The 20,615-nt window shown below is 30.9% G+C and overlaps 1 protein-coding gene across 1 annotated transcript; it reads right to left on the reverse strand.

Annotated features, from left to right (window-relative positions):
* Positions 1 to 1,671: 1,671 nt before the first annotated feature.
* Positions 1,672 to 15,239, reverse strand: LOC107022376 (zinc finger CCCH domain-containing protein 5-like). The gene is made up of 10 exons (XM_027917952.1): positions 15,174 to 15,239; positions 10,577 to 10,618; positions 10,401 to 10,500; positions 10,134 to 10,279; positions 9,809 to 9,874; positions 7,963 to 8,082; positions 7,490 to 7,816; positions 6,953 to 7,395; positions 3,573 to 3,687; positions 1,672 to 1,907 (listed from the first exon to the last, which is right to left on the reverse strand). Exons 1-9 carry the CDS (start codon positions 15,237 to 15,239, stop codon positions 3,636 to 3,638), a joined length of 1,362 nt encoding a protein of 453 aa, XP_027773753.1. The 3' UTR covers positions 1,672 to 1,907; positions 3,573 to 3,635.
* Positions 15,240 to 20,615: the final 5,376 nt, after the last annotated feature.

Consider the following 20,615-nt stretch of genomic DNA (forward strand, 5'->3'; position numbering starts at 1 on the left):
TACTAGAAAACGCGATAGAAGCTTTACACTTTTCAAAATGGACTGTACACAATTTAACTCTTTAAAACCAAACATTTGATATGCATCAGAAGTAACACTAAACATAATAGAGAGATAAAGACACTGGAAACTTCCACTAAGTATTGAATAGACAGACTTTATAAAGTGATTGATTCACAACAAGGAAATCATAACCTCACTCTAGACAGCCCAGTGAACAGATGAATCAAGGTAAGGTAAAAAGTCTCAGAAGCTCAAAACTAGCACCCCCATGATAAAAAGTAGAAATTAATCCGGTTATTTAAACTGAAGCACTAACGAGTAATAAGACCAAAAGAAATTAACAAAAAAACAGAAGTATGAGTTTAGTAGCAATGTAGCATAATATTGAACGCAGAACAGAATGCCAAAATTTAACTTATAACATTGTAGCAGTGGCTTTAAAAGAAAATGCAAAATTAAAACAGAGAAAGAGGTCTTTCTCCTTGAGAAGGCAGCAAACAGACGACTCGTGAAAGGGCTGAATGAGTCAAGTGTGCAATTTTGAGTATCACGAAAATCTTGGAAATATATCGAACAAATAACTGCAAACTTTCGTATGTCATATAATGGGGAGCTAATGGAAGAGATAAATGTCATGCAGTAATCAATCACAGCTTATGCAAAAAAATAAAGATCAATCATACAACTACTATGCCTCAGTTCAAGTTGGGGTCAGCTATGAATTTATATTGACCATGTTTCTCTATTTAAATTCATCTCATGCACCAACATTATACAACTATGATCAATCATAATTGGAAGAAAATGATACAAGTATAAGCAATGAAATTGGAAAATGGACAGTTGAAAGATAATTCACTCACTGCTAAATACGTCTAAGGCAAAACATTGAGTAGATACAGCAAAATGAGGGATCTTATGACAAAGCATATCTAGCAAATTAGATTCCTCCATAGAGCATTTGAAAGATGAGATGAGAAATCTCATCATGATCGACATCATAAATAGCATATAGATACTTAGTATTTCATAGCATGAACGGTGGTCTAAACAACATTTTGGAGATAGAAGGGAAGTTATTTTGTAAAAATACATTTTATATATGGAGTGAGAGCAGATACAAGTCACGGTCCCAAAAAAAAAAAATCTATGAAGGATGACATTCAAATTTAGTACCTGAGTATGAGCCAACTGTCGAATAACACAAACATTCAGTCTCATATTTCTTGGAGTATTCCATAAGGGCCGCCTTCTTGGACTTGCTCCAGTTTTAGTAGCACCTCTTCATTGAGATGATGAGCCCAAAGTGATTGAATGAAAGCATGTTTTAACCTGAATTTCATCAGGATCAGGTACAGGATCTAGATCGGTCCATACGGTGAACGGACAACCCTTCGTTCTACAGATGTCTTCAACAATCAACTGTCATGAGGCAACGATTAAAATGAGAAAGAAGCACATTAATTTATCGTTTTTTTACATGTTCTTCATTATATTTATTTTTTATTTCTCACATGTAAGGTGTGTATAATCCTTTAAGTTGTTTCCCGTTCCTTCGATGTAGGAAATGATAAATCTTAAAATTCTTGCTCAAACGAGGATGTGAATTGATGATCAAAGAAGAGAAACATGAAAAGCAAAAGCTTTACAAGTACCGTATATCAGATATCTCTAAAAGAGAGTGAGTTTTGATATTCTCTATTTTTTTTTGTTTCCACTTGGTATCCGCAGCCTGCATTGGAGCCCAGACTAAATTCGGATGGTGCACTGCAGGGCTCATTCGGAGGTATGCTCCCAATAGGATTTTCTCAATAGGCTCAAACCCGAGACCTCTTGTTAAGGGTGGAGCAGTCCCACCACTGCACGCAACTACATGGAATGTCATTCTTTGCCATACTTGTACACTGCAAGAAATATCCAATATGAAAACATAATAAAGATACCAACTACCAAAAAATTGTAAGATTTGAATGCTTCTTCTAAGAGTGAGTACATAAAACAATAAAACGTCACAAGGGAATAGACATGGACAAGGGGTCTATATGCATTACGTATGACGAATTTAACAAACTTGCAAAATACATAGTTGGCTATGCAAACAATCATGTGATTCTTTGATGACTGAAAACACAAAAAGTCAAAGCAAGAGCCCTTATTGAATATAGAATAAATGAGTTTACTATATTTTTAAAGTGTCCTCTTGCTAATTTTTTTGGTATTTGTTCATGAAATTAAGGTTTTTCACATGTAAAAATCTTCTTTTGACGTTTTGATTGCTACAAGAAGTATCACCTGCCATTTATGCATGGTAAAAATTATTTAATAAATTCTTAAAATCTCTGTATTTGGTTGTAGCAGGCTAGAAGCGTATCTGAAGTGCCATAATGCAACAATGTCAAGCTTGTCAGTGTGTCATGAAGTACAGCACTGTCAAAACAGTACCATCCCGAGTTCTCTACGTTGCTTAATAGTATGAAGTCAATAATCACGGAAAGGTCATTACGCAAAAAGCAGTACAAGCCAATCTTAAGTCCAACATATCTATTGCAATTTATTTGAACCTAAACTACTAAAATCATGCATGAGTAGATCATGACATTCATGAAAAATAGAGAGAAAACATACATACGCCAACCAAACTCACTATCAAAAACTGAATGAAGATCCACCAGAAAAAAATTTAACAGAAAATGGAGAAACTCCACAAGAAAACCCAAAAGTGAAGACCAGAAGGAGCAAAAAAAGAAAAAGAATATAGGAGAAGAATTGGAAGACAAAGGAGCTAGGGCCTGAGAGATTATATAGCAGCAACATCATAACAATAGAATAAAAAATTTGCATCATTTAAAATTGGACACAATCTTTAATTTTTATCATGTTATTCTAGCGTATGCCTACAAAAGGTGTCGGTGTTATGAAAATAACTCTTTTGTCTAACCTCTGATTGTCTATTTCATGTATGAATCAATATAACTTGATACCTCCGAATGAAAATCTCAAATTTTCTAAAAGAGTATGAAAAACTACCATTGAACCAAAAATTGATGAACTCTCAAAGATATCAAGTGTCCCTACTCCCAAGAAGTTGGTTGGGATCGTGGGAACTATTGCTCTAGACGTAAGAAGCTGATCAGTGTTTGGTCACAAGGATAATAGTTCTTCTTAGGTCTGGAGGGGTCAGACCCCAGGGGGTTATCCGCAATCGGTAATGGCACAACCAGAATAGGAGTAGAGTAGAAAAGGGATATATGAATATCGTTCTCTTCCTCTGTGCATCTCATAGATGGGTAAATCTCCATAAAAAAAGGACAACTTTCGTGTAGTTGTGATTGGACGTAACTATTAAGATTTTCTCTATAATAAATCCTTCTCGAGGGCCCCTACAAATTCATAGATCTGAGGAACATTCTGCAACAAAAGGATGGTCCCCTTTGCATTTCATTTTTTCCTTAAGGTCAAAAAAGAATATCTCCATCATAGTGAACCTCTCCTTGAAATCGGGTTGAGCTAGATGCCTCCCATAAGCCAGAAATCAGTGCAAAAAGAACGAAAAGGAGAGAAAAACTTACCAGACTTGACGAACTATGTTACACGGACTCTCCAATATAGTTGTTGCACCCGTGTCAGATCTTCTAAAAGCAATACTTGATACAGTGACTTAAAAATACATGTTCAACCTCCTCTCTGCCATAAGAATAACAATAGTAAGTAATATTAGAAGTATTTAAGCAATGTCACTTAATAAAGATATCAGATCCAAAAATGTAATGGTGACAATGAAATGATAGCTTAAAGAACGTCCAACTAAAATCACACAAGGACTCCGTCTGCTCAAAAAAATAGATACAAATACCTCCCATCAAAATACATGCCTGAAAGTAAGCTAGCTCAAATGTCAAGCATATTATCTTGTTTATTCTTTTGTTTCTGAGATTTATTAATTATATACATTAGGATGGCCCTAATGCATTTCATTATTCTAAATTGAATGTCTGAAAGTAAATAAAAGCAAAAGTACCAAAAAAATTAGAATCTCACATCAATTAATTCATGCAAAAGTGGAAGTAATAGCATAATACTGTCTGTTACAGAATTTGACACCAAAAACTCAAAAGTTAACATGCATCTGCAGTATCAAATAAGATTAATTTGTTTTCGTCATTTCAACTGAATTTCTAATTAATTGATTTAAAGTGATACATACATTCTTAAGTTCCAATATCGAGTACACGTAGACGGTATGGCATCATAAAGTTAGGAAATATGTTTTTTAATCATTGAAGGGTCCAAATATAGTCCATAATCCAAGTTTACATATTGAACAAACTAGACAAATTTTGACTCTCTTAACACAATAAACAAAAAAGAAGCCACTAAAAAAAACTGAAACTTGAGATAACATCACACATTTACAGATATCATCTTGCATTTTAGTCTAGCTTTACGAGAAATGCGAAGTTTCAACATTTTTTCTGCACTTGAACAAGTATTTCGAAAGAAAAATCCTGAGACGACCACAACGCAGGGGTCATTTAAAGCTCTTCCCAGGTTTTCAGGTATTTTTAGGCATTAAAGAGATGCACAAATTCTCACGGAAAAATTATTGCTCCCTCTATCGCATATACCGTAATGTGTTTGGTTGAACACAAAGTTTAAGAAAGAAAAACTGATTTTTAAAATTTGTGCTCTAAAACAAGTCATACACATTCTTGTGGCTATTAAATCATGTCATCAAAGGGTAAAGCGTAAGGCTTTCTAAATTTAGAAAGATATCATTATTTTACATTCATGGACAAGGTAGCCACTCAAAAATGAAGAATAAGATGTACAAGTATTTATTGCTTGAAAAATAACTTTGTTAGGCATTGTTATGGGATCATTAATGTGAAAATAAGAATGTTAAGATGGATGAACACAAATACAAGATTAGACAATATTGTAATGATTACCTCCTATAAAAGGTGCAAACAATACACAAAGAGAACAAGACAATAGGTGAGATAAAAGGAAATGTCACTCAATATGATTTAATTACATCCTATGTATGCCTACAAATGCATCCGTCAATTGTGAGAAGTCATGATGATTGAAAGTGTTACAAGTGTAGACGAGCTAGACTTTCTTTTATAAGGTAATGTAAAAAAAAAAAAAAAAGAGGACCATCTAGACCTAGAATCTCGAGGAAGGAAGTTTGCCTCAAAGGACCTACAAGCTTTCGAATCTATACACTTCGCAAAAAATGTAGAACACAATGATTAATGTGTGTTATTAAAGATGTGTATATTAATGGAAAATGTAGAGAACCATAGTTATTAAAGAACCTAAATATTGTATATTGGTATGAAATAGGCCCAAGTGAAGTGAAAATGACCCGTGAGGATTCACATTAGCTAAATTTCACTAGTTTGTGATCGACACGTGGTCTTTTCTTTGTCGTTTTTGTGAGAAATATTGAAAAAGAATATTATTGCATTGTCGTCGTGTCTACATTATTACATTGAGACCCTAGTTATAGACACTAGAATACAATCCTTTCCAAGTAAGATACTATTTACTATCCCTATTTCAATTTGTATTCCTATTCTTATTCCAAATAGAATTGTATAAACTTATTCCTATTCTAATATGATTATATAAATCTATTCGTATTCTAATAAGATTGTATAAACCTATTCATGTTCTAACACTTCCCCGCAAACTAGTACATACAATTCATGTACATAGCATGTAACAAATGTAATTAACACAAGGACCGATGAGGGGCTTGGTGAGTTATCTGCAAATTGATCGGTCGACTTCAAAAAATTGAAGTCAATCTCAATTTACAGTGTTGAACTTCCCAAACCAAACTTGCCAAGACTGTTTCAGACCATAGAGTTACTTACACAATCGACATACAAGGCTACTAAACTTCCCCTAGCAACAAAGTGCTCAAAATCTAGTATAAAGTATATGGATCATGTTGGAATAAATAGATGATTCGATATTAAACAAGAAAGTCATCGAAAAATTGGTCGAAACATGCTCATAGTTATGGTGACATTCCGTTTCTACCTTAGTACATGTTTAATCATTAAATTATTTTTAAAAAAATAGCTAAAAATGATTTTAAAAATTAAATATAAACTACAATTTAACTCTTCAAATAGGATTATACGGAATAATAGCAAACGACAACAATTGTTCACACTTTGGATATTGAAATGTTTTTAAAAGATGGAAATCAACGTTTTATATAATTCAGGAAAGAATGAGATTTCCAACGTTTTATATAATTCAGGAAAAAATGGTTAAGCATGAAAATATTAAAGCTCCATGCACATTTAAGAAATAAAATATTGATTTCTTTTTTAATAAATCAAATTAAGAAAAATTAAAAACTACATCATATCATACATGCACTTTTTAAAGAGAAGGAAAGATTAAAGTAAGAAAAACAAATAACTTCGTTAACCTTTCAATTCCTTTTGTATGGTTTAATTTGAAAGAACATCTATAGAAGTATTTTGTTGTATCAAGACTTAATTATTTAATTTTAAATGCTATTTTTATTTATAGATTAACTTCATTGATGTTATCAAAAACAAGTTGCAAATATAATTTTTAATGTAGTTTATGCCCGGACTAAGCACATGCCCGGTTCCACTATTATAAACACAATAAAAATGACAGAAGACTGACAAAGAGAACTCCTGCATCAACTGTCAGAACTTGCACGCAACAGAACAGGAAATTGCAAATTTGTACTTCGAAAGGAGCACATCTGAGTTATCTTTCATTGTCAATAATTTTCCAACAGAACAGGAAATTGCAAATTTGTACTTAGAAACACTAAGGGAATGTAGGTAGATGACTTGTTATAATATGAACTTACAAGCAAGACCACAAGATAAAGCATTAAATTGCAGTGAAGAATTTCAATCTAAGGATTAGATGGCAAGTTGCTTACAGGTCAGGAGGAAGACCCATAGCACGGAGGATAAGAGCTGCCTTTGATCCACTTGACTCAGGTGGATGATGGTATTTACATGAAGATCCAAATTTGCAATCCCCATACTTCATGTAATAATGACATTCAGGCTGCCCAGGTCTTTCCGGAAATGCAAGTCCATCCTGGATGCTGCTTGAAGCACCACGAGAAGCAGTAAGAGATGCATATGAGCTTGCGTAGGCAGGTGCTGAAGCAGATAGTCGTGTATGACCATAAATTGGACCTGCTCCAGCTGCAGACTGAGTAGTTTGGGATGGCACTGGACCTGCTCCAGCTGCAGAGTGAGAAGTTTGGCATGGCACTGGACCTGCTCCAGCTGCAGAGTGAGTAGTTTGGGATGGCACTGGACCTGCTCCAGCTGCAGACTGAGTAGTTTGGTATGGCACTGGACTAGTAGAACCCTGGCACCAGATAATTTAATACTTGCCCGATAAATAATGCATTTCAGGAAAAATCTATATCAACAGCTGCCACAAACACTAATAATATACATACCAGATAAGGAGTCCAATCCGACACGGGAACCACTCCAGGGGGGAAAAGCATAGGACCATATGTGTCAGGAATATAGGAATCTGGAAGCAGAGCAGGCCCTATAACTGGCCAGTTGCCAGTAATTATTCCATATTGTTCAGCTGAATCAACAGGAAGAGGTTGCAGTTCTGGATAAGTGGCCGGCGGTGGAACAACCGCTGGCAAAGGAAAAGGTCCAGCTGCTGATGCTGGAACTTGCACACCAGTTGGTTGTGGATGGTTAAATTTACAAATGATACCAAATTTACAGTGCCCTGTTTTCATATAGTGTGCACATTCCTTTTCATTCTGTGACGAACTCAATGAACCAAATCAGAAAGATAATTTAAGGGTCAAACGTTACAACGGAGACCAACAAAAGAATTGAAAACACAAGCGAATGGAGATAGCGATACAAGGAGACAGAAACATAATGAACATGAAAAGAAACAGACCGGTCGCAACGGGTAACCAAAAATGTTATGTATCACCAGGCTTGGAGATTCCTCTCCCTGTCTTGGATGGTGGTATTTGCAGGAAGCACCAAATTTGCACATCCCCGTCCTCATATAGTACTGTAAATCATAACCAGGAACAACTAGCATTATAACAGTGAACATTACAGTCTTATACATGAAAGTTTAGCAAGAATTTCAAATGCATGACATATAGCCATCTAACTTTACAGACTTAAGTTAATTAGCAGCAATTCATATATTAGAAAGCTTCAGAATGTAAATCACAGTTCGGAATAAAATAGGTTCAGATGCTAGATCACACAATACAAGATAAGAAATGGAATATTATAGCAGACGAATGATTTTCATTATTTTCTTTGATTAGTGATTAAAGTAAACCAGAGGAATTTTTTTCAACAGGTAACATACAAGGCAAAATCCAAAAAATAGCTAAATCTGTTAAAATGGTAACAACAAAAACAACAACAGATCCATTGTAATTCCACAAGTAGGGTCTAGAAAATATAGCGTATGCAGACAAACCTAGTGCAAATACTAGAAGAGGCGACAGAAGACTTAACACTTTTCAAAATGGACTGTACACAAATGAACTCGTCAAAACCAAACATTTCATGTGTTGGAACACTAAACATAATAGAGATAAAGACACTGGAAACTTCCACTAAGAATTGAATAGATAGAACTAAAGAAGTGCTGGATTCACTACACGGAAATCATAACCTCACGCCAAGTGAACAGATGATCAAGGTAAGGTGAAAAGTCTCAGAAGCTTGAAACTAGCATCCCCATGATAAAAAGTAGAAACTAAATCCGATTATTTAAACTGAAGCACTTACGAGTAGCCCAATTCAACAGTCTATTCCAAAAGACCAAAAGAAATAATTATTAAAAAACAGAAGTATGAACTTAGTAGCATAACATTGAACGCAAAACAGAATGCCAAAAATTAACTTATAACATTCTAGCAGTGACTTTGGAAGAATACGCAAGATTAAAACAGAGAAAGAGGTCTTTCTCTTTGGGCAGACAGCAAACAGACGACTCGTGAGAGCACTGAGTCAACCAAGTGCCCAATTCTGGGAAATCAAGAAATTTTTGGAAATATATATAACAAATAACTGCAAGCTTTTGTATGGCATAAGATGGGGAGCTAAAGGATGAGATACATGCCAAATAGTAATCAATCATAGCTTCTGAAAAAAAAGTGATTTATCATACAACAACTTCTATGCCTCAGTTCAAGCTGGGGTCAGCTATGAATTCATATTGACCATATTTTTCTATTTTAGTTCATCACATGCACCAACATTGTACAAGAATGATCGATCATAATTGGAAGAAAATGATACAAGTATAAGCAATGAAATTGGAAAATGGACGGTTGAAAGATAATTCACTGCTAAATACTTCTGAGGCGAAACATTTACAAGATACAGAAAAATGACGAATATTATGACAGAGTCTAGCAAATCTGATTAATTCATAGAGCATTTGAAAGATAAGATGAGAAATCTCATCATGATCAACATCATAAATAGCATACTAGATACTAAAACATGATTATTTTTATAAGCCACTTACTTATATGCTAGGACAACATTTGATGTCATTCAGCATATTAGATATATGATACAACGGAAAAGCACATATATTGATTTGTTAACAAAAAGGGCAGCTCCATTAGAACAGGGTCAGCAAATAAAGTAAAAAAAATTATTTTACAAAAGATAGTCAAATCCAAAAACACATCTTCTCTCTAGAACTTGATCATTAAACTAACACCAAATTTCAAACTGATTTCTATGACATTTACTGGAACTACCTGGCAAACATACTGGCCAGCTCTCTCAGGGTATTCTCCTCCAGTAGCTCTTCTTTCTCCCACAGCCTGTTATCAGGTTAGATACATGAAATTTCAAATCTTTCATGCTGACTTCACTAAAGATAAGAAGTGCAATTTTAAAGGATTAACAATAGACATTTAAAAATCCAGATTGACGATTGAAAAAAAAATGATTTCTTAATAGATCAATCTTAATTGAACAGTAACAAAGCAAATCAAGTGATCAGGCATCATAATAAACACAAATACCTCAAAATGAACCCTAAAACTACACGATTATTATGTGGCTTATAACAAAAATTACCAAACTCCGATCACGAGGATGATTAAACCGACAACGAGAGCCATAGCCACAGATTCCGTTCCTCAAGTAATAACTACAATCAGGCTCGTTAGGCCGTTCAGGGTAAGATCCTGCTTCAGTGCCAACCGACAACTGCCGCATAGGCTCTACATTACAGCCAATGAGGGAAAAAATGAGTCAGATACAGTCCACATTACATGAACTAGTGTCCTGAAATTCCGGCGAAATACAGATGAAATTAGAAGCTACAGGTAAGAGTTAACTCACCTTCCAGTCCAGTTTCTTCGTTAGAAGAAGCTTGCTCCGTCACCGGAACATCATCGGTCGGCTGATCTCTTCTAAACATCTCCATTTTCCCCCAAATGAACTAAAGAAAAAAAAAACTTATCAATATAAAACCATATTTCATACGTTACACTTCTGTTTTAGAGGAAAAAAGAGACCTTAGCTTTTGGCTTTTGACAATATGACAAAAATCTTTCTCTCTCATTCAGTCAGTTACTGAATACTGTGTGCGCCGTTTGATTTGGGATGTTTAATGGCCTTTGCTTCTTTTACCAAAATACTGTGTAAGTTCCATATTATTGATCACTATATTAAATATAATTGTTTCATATTAATTCAAGAAAGTATTAGTAATTTCTTTTATATTATCTTTGTCATTAATATTTTTTGAAGTGTTTATATTTATTTGTAAAAATTTTAAAAAAATTTGAAGGAGTAAACTACTAAAATTATATTTTTATTTATGATTTTTTAAGCACCATGTAAATTAAAGAGTAATCAAGTAATATGAAATCGAGGGAGTAATCTTTTTTCCGTGTTTTGTATTTTTATGAAGGAAAACTTACATAAATATATCATCATAAAAAAATATTTACCATTTATAACAATAATATTTTTTTCACTTAATCACTTTTAATTCATTTATAATACAAGTTTAATACATATTACAAAGAACAATTTATTATTCACATATAATACAAATTTTAATGATGAATAATATTTATCACACATTTTAATACACTTATAATATAATGTGTCAATTTTTTACCAAACAAACATGATATATTTTGAAAAACAATTATAATTCATATATGTTGCATACATAATTTACTTTTAATACATATTACAGATTTAACAAAGCATTGCTATCAATGGTAATAAACAAAAAATATCGCTAAAATCAGTAATTATTTTTTATAATGTATTAAATTATGTAATATTTCCTTTTATGAATTTTGTCTTAAAGTCGCTGTAAGTTGTTTCTTTCGAATTTGGCACCCCTTCATTATACTTTCTTTGTCCTTATTTAATCGTCGAGTTTAGAAATGACACACCTATTAAGATAGCAATAATTAGCATAATGAAGTTATAATTTTACCATTATTAATTATGGTTTCAAAAATGATGAATTAAAACTAGAAAATTTTCAAGAAATTTGAATGAGGGTATAATAGAAAATTTTTTTGTCCTTTCTTGATTTATGGACAAGTAAATAGGGACAGAGGGAGTAAGTCATTATAATTAATACTCCCTTCGTTTCAAACAGAATGATCTAGTTTGACTTGAAACACAGTTTAAGAAAATAAAAAAGATTTTTTAATCTTGTGATTCAAAATTAAAGTTATGTCAAATGTACCAAAATGGCCTTTAATCTTGTGCTCTAAACATGTCACGTGAAAAATTAAAAAGTTAAAAGTGTTTGACAAAAAAAAAAGACATTATTTTTAGAATAAACTCAATAAAAAAATAGAAACATTCTTTTTGAACGAATGGAGTAATACCCTATAATTGTCAAATTATATAATTACATAGTGCTTTCTAGTTAAAATTGGAGAAATCTTGCATCGAAAAAACAAAGGCAGTTTATTGTTGGTTGATTTCACTATTGAATTAATTAAATGCAATTTAATGCTTTTAAGCCAAAGAAAAAAAAAAAGAAAAAAAAGGCGTGGGTTAGTACAATAATTGATGATTAACTAAGTACTTCCTCCCCATTTTATCAAGTTCACGTTTAAATGAGAAACATGTGTCCTGTTTAATTCTAAAGATTAATATCATAGTATACTAACAAGTAACATAATCATAATTAACTCAACAAATTTTGAAAAATTACTCATAGTTGATAAAAGAAGGGTCATACACCCCTAAACTATCTTTTGGAAAAAAAATCCAAAAATGCTCTCATATTTTACGATTTTTATTTTCAAAACAAGAATTTCTTAAACAAAAAATGCGATCATTTGAAATTTTAAAATGTGTTTTTTGGTTATGCAAAAATCAAATTAGAGTAAATTAATATTTGAATATAAAAATATAAAATGAAATTAATGACATTAATGTATATCAAATTTCGTGAGGAATATCCTATTCTTATCAAAATTTGAAGAATAGTTTTATAAAAGTTTGTTGATTTAAAGCATGTTTGGCATTGTAGTTAAGAAAAAATTATTTTTAGAAGCACATTTTTAAAATAGCTTCAAAAAAGCGTGTTTGAAAAAAAAAACAATTTATGCTTAGTAAATTCATTAGAAAAGTGATTTGATAAGCAAAATATATTTGGATAATCTTTTTAAAAAAATACTTTTGAGAATCAAATTACGAAAAAGACAAGTATCAATGCACTTTTAATATTAATATCATTCAAGTAAGATATTATTTTAAATATCTATTCTATAAGAATTTTATGTAAACTTTTATTTTTATTAAATTAATATGTACATATTCAATTTTCAAACACTATTTTATATATTAATAAAATAAATAAATTAAATAATGATATAATATTCATATGACGACTTAAATATAATTAGAATAATCAAGAAAAATAAATTTATTTATTCACAAATAAAACCCACTACACAAATAAATAAATTAATATAAGGAATAAATTGATAAATATGTAAATATGGTATGGGATATTTAGGTTTTGAAAAAATAATTTATTTTTTTGGCTTCTTCTCAACGATACAAAAATTGCTTTTGCTTTCATTTCAAAAATGGTTTTATTGATTTGTCAAACACTAAATTTTTTAAAAGAAAATATTTTTTTTCTTTAAATAAGTGTTTCTTCGTCTCACAATAACTATGTCAAATAGGCTCTTAACTAAAATTATGATACTAGTTAATATAATGTAATTTAACCTTTAAAAATTAAATAGAATACATATCTTTTATTTAGATGTGTATTTGACGAAATGAAAAGACGTGTAATAGATAAAAGTCGAATCCTATCCTTCCTGGCTAGCAGGCATTTGGTTGAAAGGTGGGGGATTGATCTTTTATTTTATTTTTTTTGTTTGGATTTGATTTTGGTTTTTACTTATTTAAGTCAAAAATTATAAATTAAGATTATAAGTATTTCAAACTATCGTTAATCTTAGTAATTAGAACTTAAACTAGTAAGAATTACGTAATTTTCTAAAAATAGATTGTTTGGGAATTGGGCCCAAAAATCAGTTTCAATTCGCTTGAACTGATTTTGGGCCGCTATTGTTTCTGATTTTCCCTATTTCTAACTGCTGCTCAAGATGATTTTGGGCTTTTGGTCCTTTAATTCACCAATTTCAGCTTCCAGGGAGCATTGGGCTTGGCCCAATAGAAGAATACAAGGGAAACGGGAGTCCAATTTTAATTTTTGACCATGTGAAATTCATGCAGAGAGAAACAAAGGGGGCTTATATAAATCTCACTAATTTGGAAGTTAATTACTTATATATACTATAGTTTTGCAATTTTAAGTGTGTTACCAGGTTTTGATGGTTTGAGCTACGTTCAGGGGTCAAAATTAGTGTAATTTGCTATAAATACATTGTACTAGGTGGATTTGCATGTATATGTGATGCATAACAAATCTTGATCGCCTCCTTATACAGTAGAATACTATTAATTATTGATAATATATATAATATTTTGAAAATATATGTAATAATAATATATATGGCAATGAAGTATGTCTATGTAGTTTTGCAGGGAAAAGGATTAACAAGTAATGTGCAATTACCAAAGAGCATAATGCATATACAACACATTAATTTAATTCACTATTTTGTTAAAACTCTTGGTTTTAATCCCACCAATAATTAAAGTTTGATTTTTGGATAATGCTGAGCAAAATATAATGATATATTACTAGAACGAATTCTATATTCAAAATCTAACCGAAATTGATAAGGCGAATCGATAAAAAAGTTGTTGGTTTATAATATTGGGTTATTGGTTAAGTGATTTTGATAACGGTTTTGATTTTATTTGTTATCGGGTTATCGATTCTTAATGGAGTTTTTTCTTAATGGGCTAACCAATAACCCGATAATAAATTAAATAATTATATTTATACCATTTTGTATATAAAGTCTTCGATTTAGAGTTTGATTTTCTACTTTATTTTTGGTTGTCTCAGACTTTTAGTTATTCTACAATGTAAAAGTGTTTGCTTTTGAGAAAGATGTATCTTGTGAAACAAGTGCATGGTTTATTTGGTTTGTCACCTTGTTTCCAAGTGATTTTCAATGTTTTTCTTTTGTGTCAAATCTTAGCGGTTAAACCGATAACAATAAAAAACTGATAAATCAATAACCAATAAACCAATATCTTAATATTTCTATAACGGTTTAACATCTCTACAAATCGATAACCAATAACTCAATAAACTTCAAAACCGAATCGAACCAATCGATACGCAACCGTACTAGCACATGTTTTAAACAAACTAAATTCTACAGCCAAACAGATGTCAAAAAAAAAAAAGATCTCCTAAAATACCTTCAAAAAAATTATACCCACGGTCCTATGTAACAATGAATGACATCCATTAGTATTTTTTTAGCACTTCTGTGAATCTTTATTTTTTAACTTCAAATAATGTTAATTTTACTATAGTATTTTCATTCAAGTGGAAGTCTGAACATTTTAATTGGGGGACAAAAAGGGGAAAAAGAAAAAAGAGTAATAGGAAAACATAGGATGAATTCGAAAAGAAAAACAAAAACAAATAAGGCAAGATAAGTTAAAAAACAAAGAAGAAAAATAACACACAACGGCGTCAAAGAGAAGCAGCAAAAGAAAGTTCTCTTTCGACCATCGAGCTCGAATTGTTACCATTTTTTTGCTCTTTTATTCTACATTGTCGTTCTTATTAAAGGATACATATAAGGTTATTTTAGTATTTTTCAATCTGTGTTTCATGATAAAAGTAAAGGCTGAAAGTTGGAATAAATAACTTGGAATTATTTAGGATTTGTAACAACGTCAACAACATATAGGCGTAATTTTACAAGTGAACTTGCCTTCTGGGTCGAGTTTGTTGCACCAGGCTTGCCTAGTGCAGCGTAACTCTCCTATGTGGTTTGATAGCTATTGCATAAAAGCGGGACTTTTATTCTATGCGCACCCAAAGGGTAGCGACTGAGTATCTGTTGTCATAAAAAAAAATTACAAGTGAAATCTGGGGAAGGTGGTGGCCATGCACACTTTATTGAGATTGACTTTGATAGAACCCTCATCTCTTTTTAGTATTTCAAGTGATGTCAAACACATTTAATAACAACAATATATCTAGTGTAATTTCACAAGCAAAGTTTTGAGAGATAGTTAGTAGGCACATATTATCCCTACTTGTGAAGATAGAAAAAATATTTTCAAGAGACGTTAGACTTTTTAGTATTTTTCAATATGTGTTTCATGAGAGAAGTAAAGGTTGAAAGTTAGAATAAATAACTGAAATTATTTAGTATTTGTAACAACATCAACAACATATTGGTGTAATTCTATAAGTGAAATCTGGGGAAGGCAGTGAGTATGCATACTTTAGAGATTGTTTTTGATAGAACTCTCGTCCTTTTAGTATTTCAAGTGATGTCAAACACATTTAACAGCAACAATATATCTAATGTAATTTAGAGATTGTTTTTGATAGAACTCTCGTTCTTTTAGTATTTCAAGTGATGTCAAACACATTTAACAGCAACAATATATCTAATGTAATTTCAGAAGCGAAGTTTTGAAAGATAGCTAGTATATGCACATTATCCCTACTTGTGAAGATGGAGAAAATATTTCCTGGACTTTTTAGTATTTTTCAATCTGTGTTTCACAAGAAGTAAAGGCTAAAAGTTAGAATAAATAACTTGAAATTTTCAGTATTTGTAACAACAGCAACAACATATCCGTGTAATTTTACTAGTGGAATCTGGGGAAGGTAGCAGCTATACACACTTTATCGAGATTGTTTTTGATAGATCTCATCTTTTTAGTATTTTTATTAATGTCAAACAACAACAACAATATATCTAATGTAATTTCACAATTTTAAGAGATAGCGAGTATGCACACCTTATCCCTGCTTGTGAAGATTATTGGATCATTGTTTTAGTCAAAATACACTTGTTACCATTGGTTCTGCTTGTCAAAAGAAAGAACTTGATTCTTTTTTTCTTTTTTTGGGATCAATTATCAATTTAAATTATTGTATTGTTGAACTTGAGATGTTTTTTTTTTCTGAAACAAGTCTTTGAACAATTATCAATTACTTTGGAGTCTTATTTTGAAACATTACTATATTTCCATCAGTTGTTCACATATTACAAGTTATTGCGACTGATGATGTATGCTCTTCTGAGAGAATTGACTTTGATTCTTCCAGTTGTTGCCGATGCAAGTGTGGAAAGATCATTCTCTTTTGTGAAAAAAAGATCAAAAATGAAATGCGCAAAACAATAGGTGAAGATTTATTCAATGATCGTTTAGTCTGTCACATCGAAAATGAAGTATTTGAAAGTGTATCAGATGCTGCAATTGTTGATCAGTTTAATGGTATGGAGAAAATTTGAACTAGGCTATGTTTGCTGTAACGATGACTTTGATAGTGATATAATATTGTTAGAAAATAATTTTTGTTTACTTTTATATATATTGTTATATAACTAGATGTGCCAAATGTGGTGTTCATATATTATGGTAAGTGATTTGGGGAAGATAATAATCCTTCTTTACTTTGGTTTCACTAATTTCCTATATTTTGCTTCATGTATTATCAGATTTTAAAGCTGATCCCTCAACTCTTATTTCTCTCTTTTTAATTCCTTTACTTAAACAAAGAGTATTCATTTATTATAATGAAAATAAAAATACTCCAGCAGAGATGGAGAAGGACGGGGTGATGGTATGATGCTCCCCGACTCCCCATCTCAATTTGTTTATCAGATTTTGACTTTATAGCGATAGAGGTGAAAGAGATGAGGTCAATAACTTAGATTTCAATCAAGTGAATCACTAGCAAGGGTGTCAAAAGTTTATATTAGATTAAGTTCTAAAATATATATACATAAAAATATCAAATTTTGCGAAAAAAATCACATGTGCTTCATAAATTATCTACTAAATTCGCTCATTGAATACTAAGTTTAAGAAAATAAAAGAAGATGTAATCTTGATAAAATTTGTTTGATTTTGATTTTTTAAATGCCATACAATGTATCAAAATGGTTAAAATGATAAAATGTGAGAGAATTAAATATCAAAAAGTTATAATATCATAGAATGTAAGTATTTACCCTTTATAATATCCTACAATGTCAATTAACATAAGCAGTATACTCATTAAGTTTATCATGATTATATGATGCATCACTATAATTCTAAAGGCATAATACATAAATATGTCATTTAACTTGGCTTTGAATCATATTTGTGCCTTTCAGTTTTGGATGTGCACAAGTAAATACTTAAACTTGTATAAAGTTGAACAAAATAGACACACGTGTACTACATGTCATTTTTTATCCTACGTGGTATCCTACGTGTATTATGTTATGTAGGACTCATGTGTTTATTTATTTAGAAATTGGATAGTTGAAGTACTTGTTTGTGCATTCTGAAAGTTAGATGTCAAAATCAAAATTTGAAATCAAATTTAGAGTCCAATATATATATTATGCCTATTATAAAAATAATTCTGACAATTTATATTACTTCTAAATTGAAATTTATAATTTGTTTTGTTAAACAATCAAGTTAGTGTACTTTTAAATCGTTTGTAAATGGCATGGTGGATAATTGTTCTAGCAAATAACTATTTTATTATATGTAATTGACTAAAAAAAATTCAAAAAAAAATCTACAATTGTTTTTGTTTTTGTTGTTTTGTTTTGTTTTTTTTGAAAAAAATAATGATTTGTGATTAAATATAGAAAGCAAGCATTGTAAATTTTTCAGGGGAACTTTCACATACAACTACTAAAAATTGCCAAGCATTGTAAAATTTTTAGGGGAACTTTCACATACAGCTACTAAAAATTGCTTAACTACTCTCCATATCTATAGTTTGATAGTTACAATTTGTAGCTACATATTACAGGGAGGAGAGAAGCGAGCGAGAATGGGAAGAGAGTGGGAGAGAGGTGAATTGTATATGTATAATGATTAAGTTATTGTATATTATACATCTGTATTTGTATATTCTGGCAAATTATACATATACAAATGTGGCTAATTATACAAATTCAAAGTCAGCCCACATAATTAATGTATAATGTTAATCGTGAGTGGTGATTGTAGCAAATTATAACTATGATAAGTAATTAAATAGTATAAGTTAACTTAACCGCGTAATTTTTCCAAAGCCATAAATGGGCTTGGCCCATTTTTGGGGTCTTTTGGACACATTTTTCTGCTAGGGCCTGCTGTAATTTCATCCCATTTTTCATTGTCAAATGATATACACTAAGTGTATATATGATGTATACAACATGTATACAACTTGTTCTTGGGCTCGGGGACCCCTTTGGATTTCAAAATGATTTTATTCTGTTTGAATCTTTTGAAATTTTAATGACTTTTCTTAATTTCTTTTAAAAAATAAGTGGCGGTTCTATTTGAAAAATTAATGTCTCTTCAAGTCATAAGTTTAGTCGATTTTTTGAAAAAAATAACACTCCCGCCCCACCCCCACCCCCAACATCTTTCAAATAAATTAAGTAGCACCATGATACCACTCTCACTTGCCACATTAGAGTCTTGTAAGCGTCACATCACAGTCATGTAAACAGAATGTTATTATTATTATTTATTTATTGCTTATTCACCTTTTTCCTTAAACACTTAAAATTCATATACCAATCAATCAATTAATTAGAAAATGCATTTCTAGAATCAGAATTTAAAATATGGACCCTCATTATTTTTTTTTAAAAAAATTAACATGTTCCTTCAATCCCCCTTCCCCCCTCCCCCGATCAAAAACACACACTCTTTCTTCTTTTTTGATTTTCACCATTTACAGCCTTTGTTGATTTTTCGCCCATCATTTCTAGCCTTCTTTTATTTTTTTCTTCATGATTCATTCATTGTTTTAAGAAAAGTAGTATATATATTACTTTTTTTCTTTGAAACCTCTCCCTCACCCATAAATCTAATCGGGGAAATTGTATTTTTTGCTATATTTTTCTTGACAACTGAAATGAAAATAAAGATTGTATAAGAAAGTTGATAGATACACAATTTTTGTCATAATTAATAGAATTTAAAATGAGCTATTCAAAATTCAAGAATGTTAGCATTCAATAATATGATGTTGATGCTAAATTTTGTGGACTAATGAAGGATTAGTGAGGTGAGGGATGATGATGAAGGAAGAACTAACTAATAGAAAAGAACAGAAGTATAAAGAGTGATCCAATGAGACAAAGATATTTGAGGAAGACAACACAATAAAGAGAAAAAAAAATCAGAAACATTCTTTTTTTAAAAAAGGAACCTACAAATTTTATTTAAAATTTTAATTTATAAAAATAAAGTAAAAAAATAGTTGTTTATTGACCAATGAAAAATGGCGTAGGTATTATTTTATCATTTGATTTCTTTTTAATTATTATTTCATACACTTATAAGTGAGTGAGTGAGTGCACTCACTCAAAGTTATTAAGGGGTGTTTTAAATCTATATATATATATAAATCTGAATCTTGATCCGCTGATGTGGCGCCCTCCAATGGCCAGCATTTGCCAATATCTATTTTTATCTTTTTCTGATTTATTTTTTATTTTTATCTCAAAACAAATACATAAATGAGTAAAAACATCACACTAAATACTATAACTAATTACTTGCTCAGTTATAGCCCAAAAAATGCAGTCCAACCCATTTAAAACTCAGCCCACTAACATCACATTAATTACCCAAATTAAATAGATTTTAAATCAATTTTTTTTAAAAATTACTCACTCCTCAAATTTGAAATTGTTATAAAGAATTATTTGTTGAATTGCTATCTTTAGACTTTATGGCAACATTTATTGTTATTTCAATTTAAAAACACATTATGATTTTGTTAAAATATTTATTACTTATTCAATCCATAAAAGTTATAGTTATATATAATATAAAATTATTTCTTTCATCTCCTTTATTCGTTTTTATATTTATTCTTTTCCTCTTTTATTTATTTTTACAATTTCATATTTATAACTTATACCTATTAAA

Source organism: Solanum pennellii, chromosome 6 (genome assembly GCF_001406875.1).
Source record: "Solanum pennellii chromosome 6, SPENNV200".
In the NCBI taxonomy this organism is placed as follows: Eukaryota; Viridiplantae; Streptophyta; class Magnoliopsida; order Solanales; family Solanaceae; genus Solanum; species Solanum pennellii.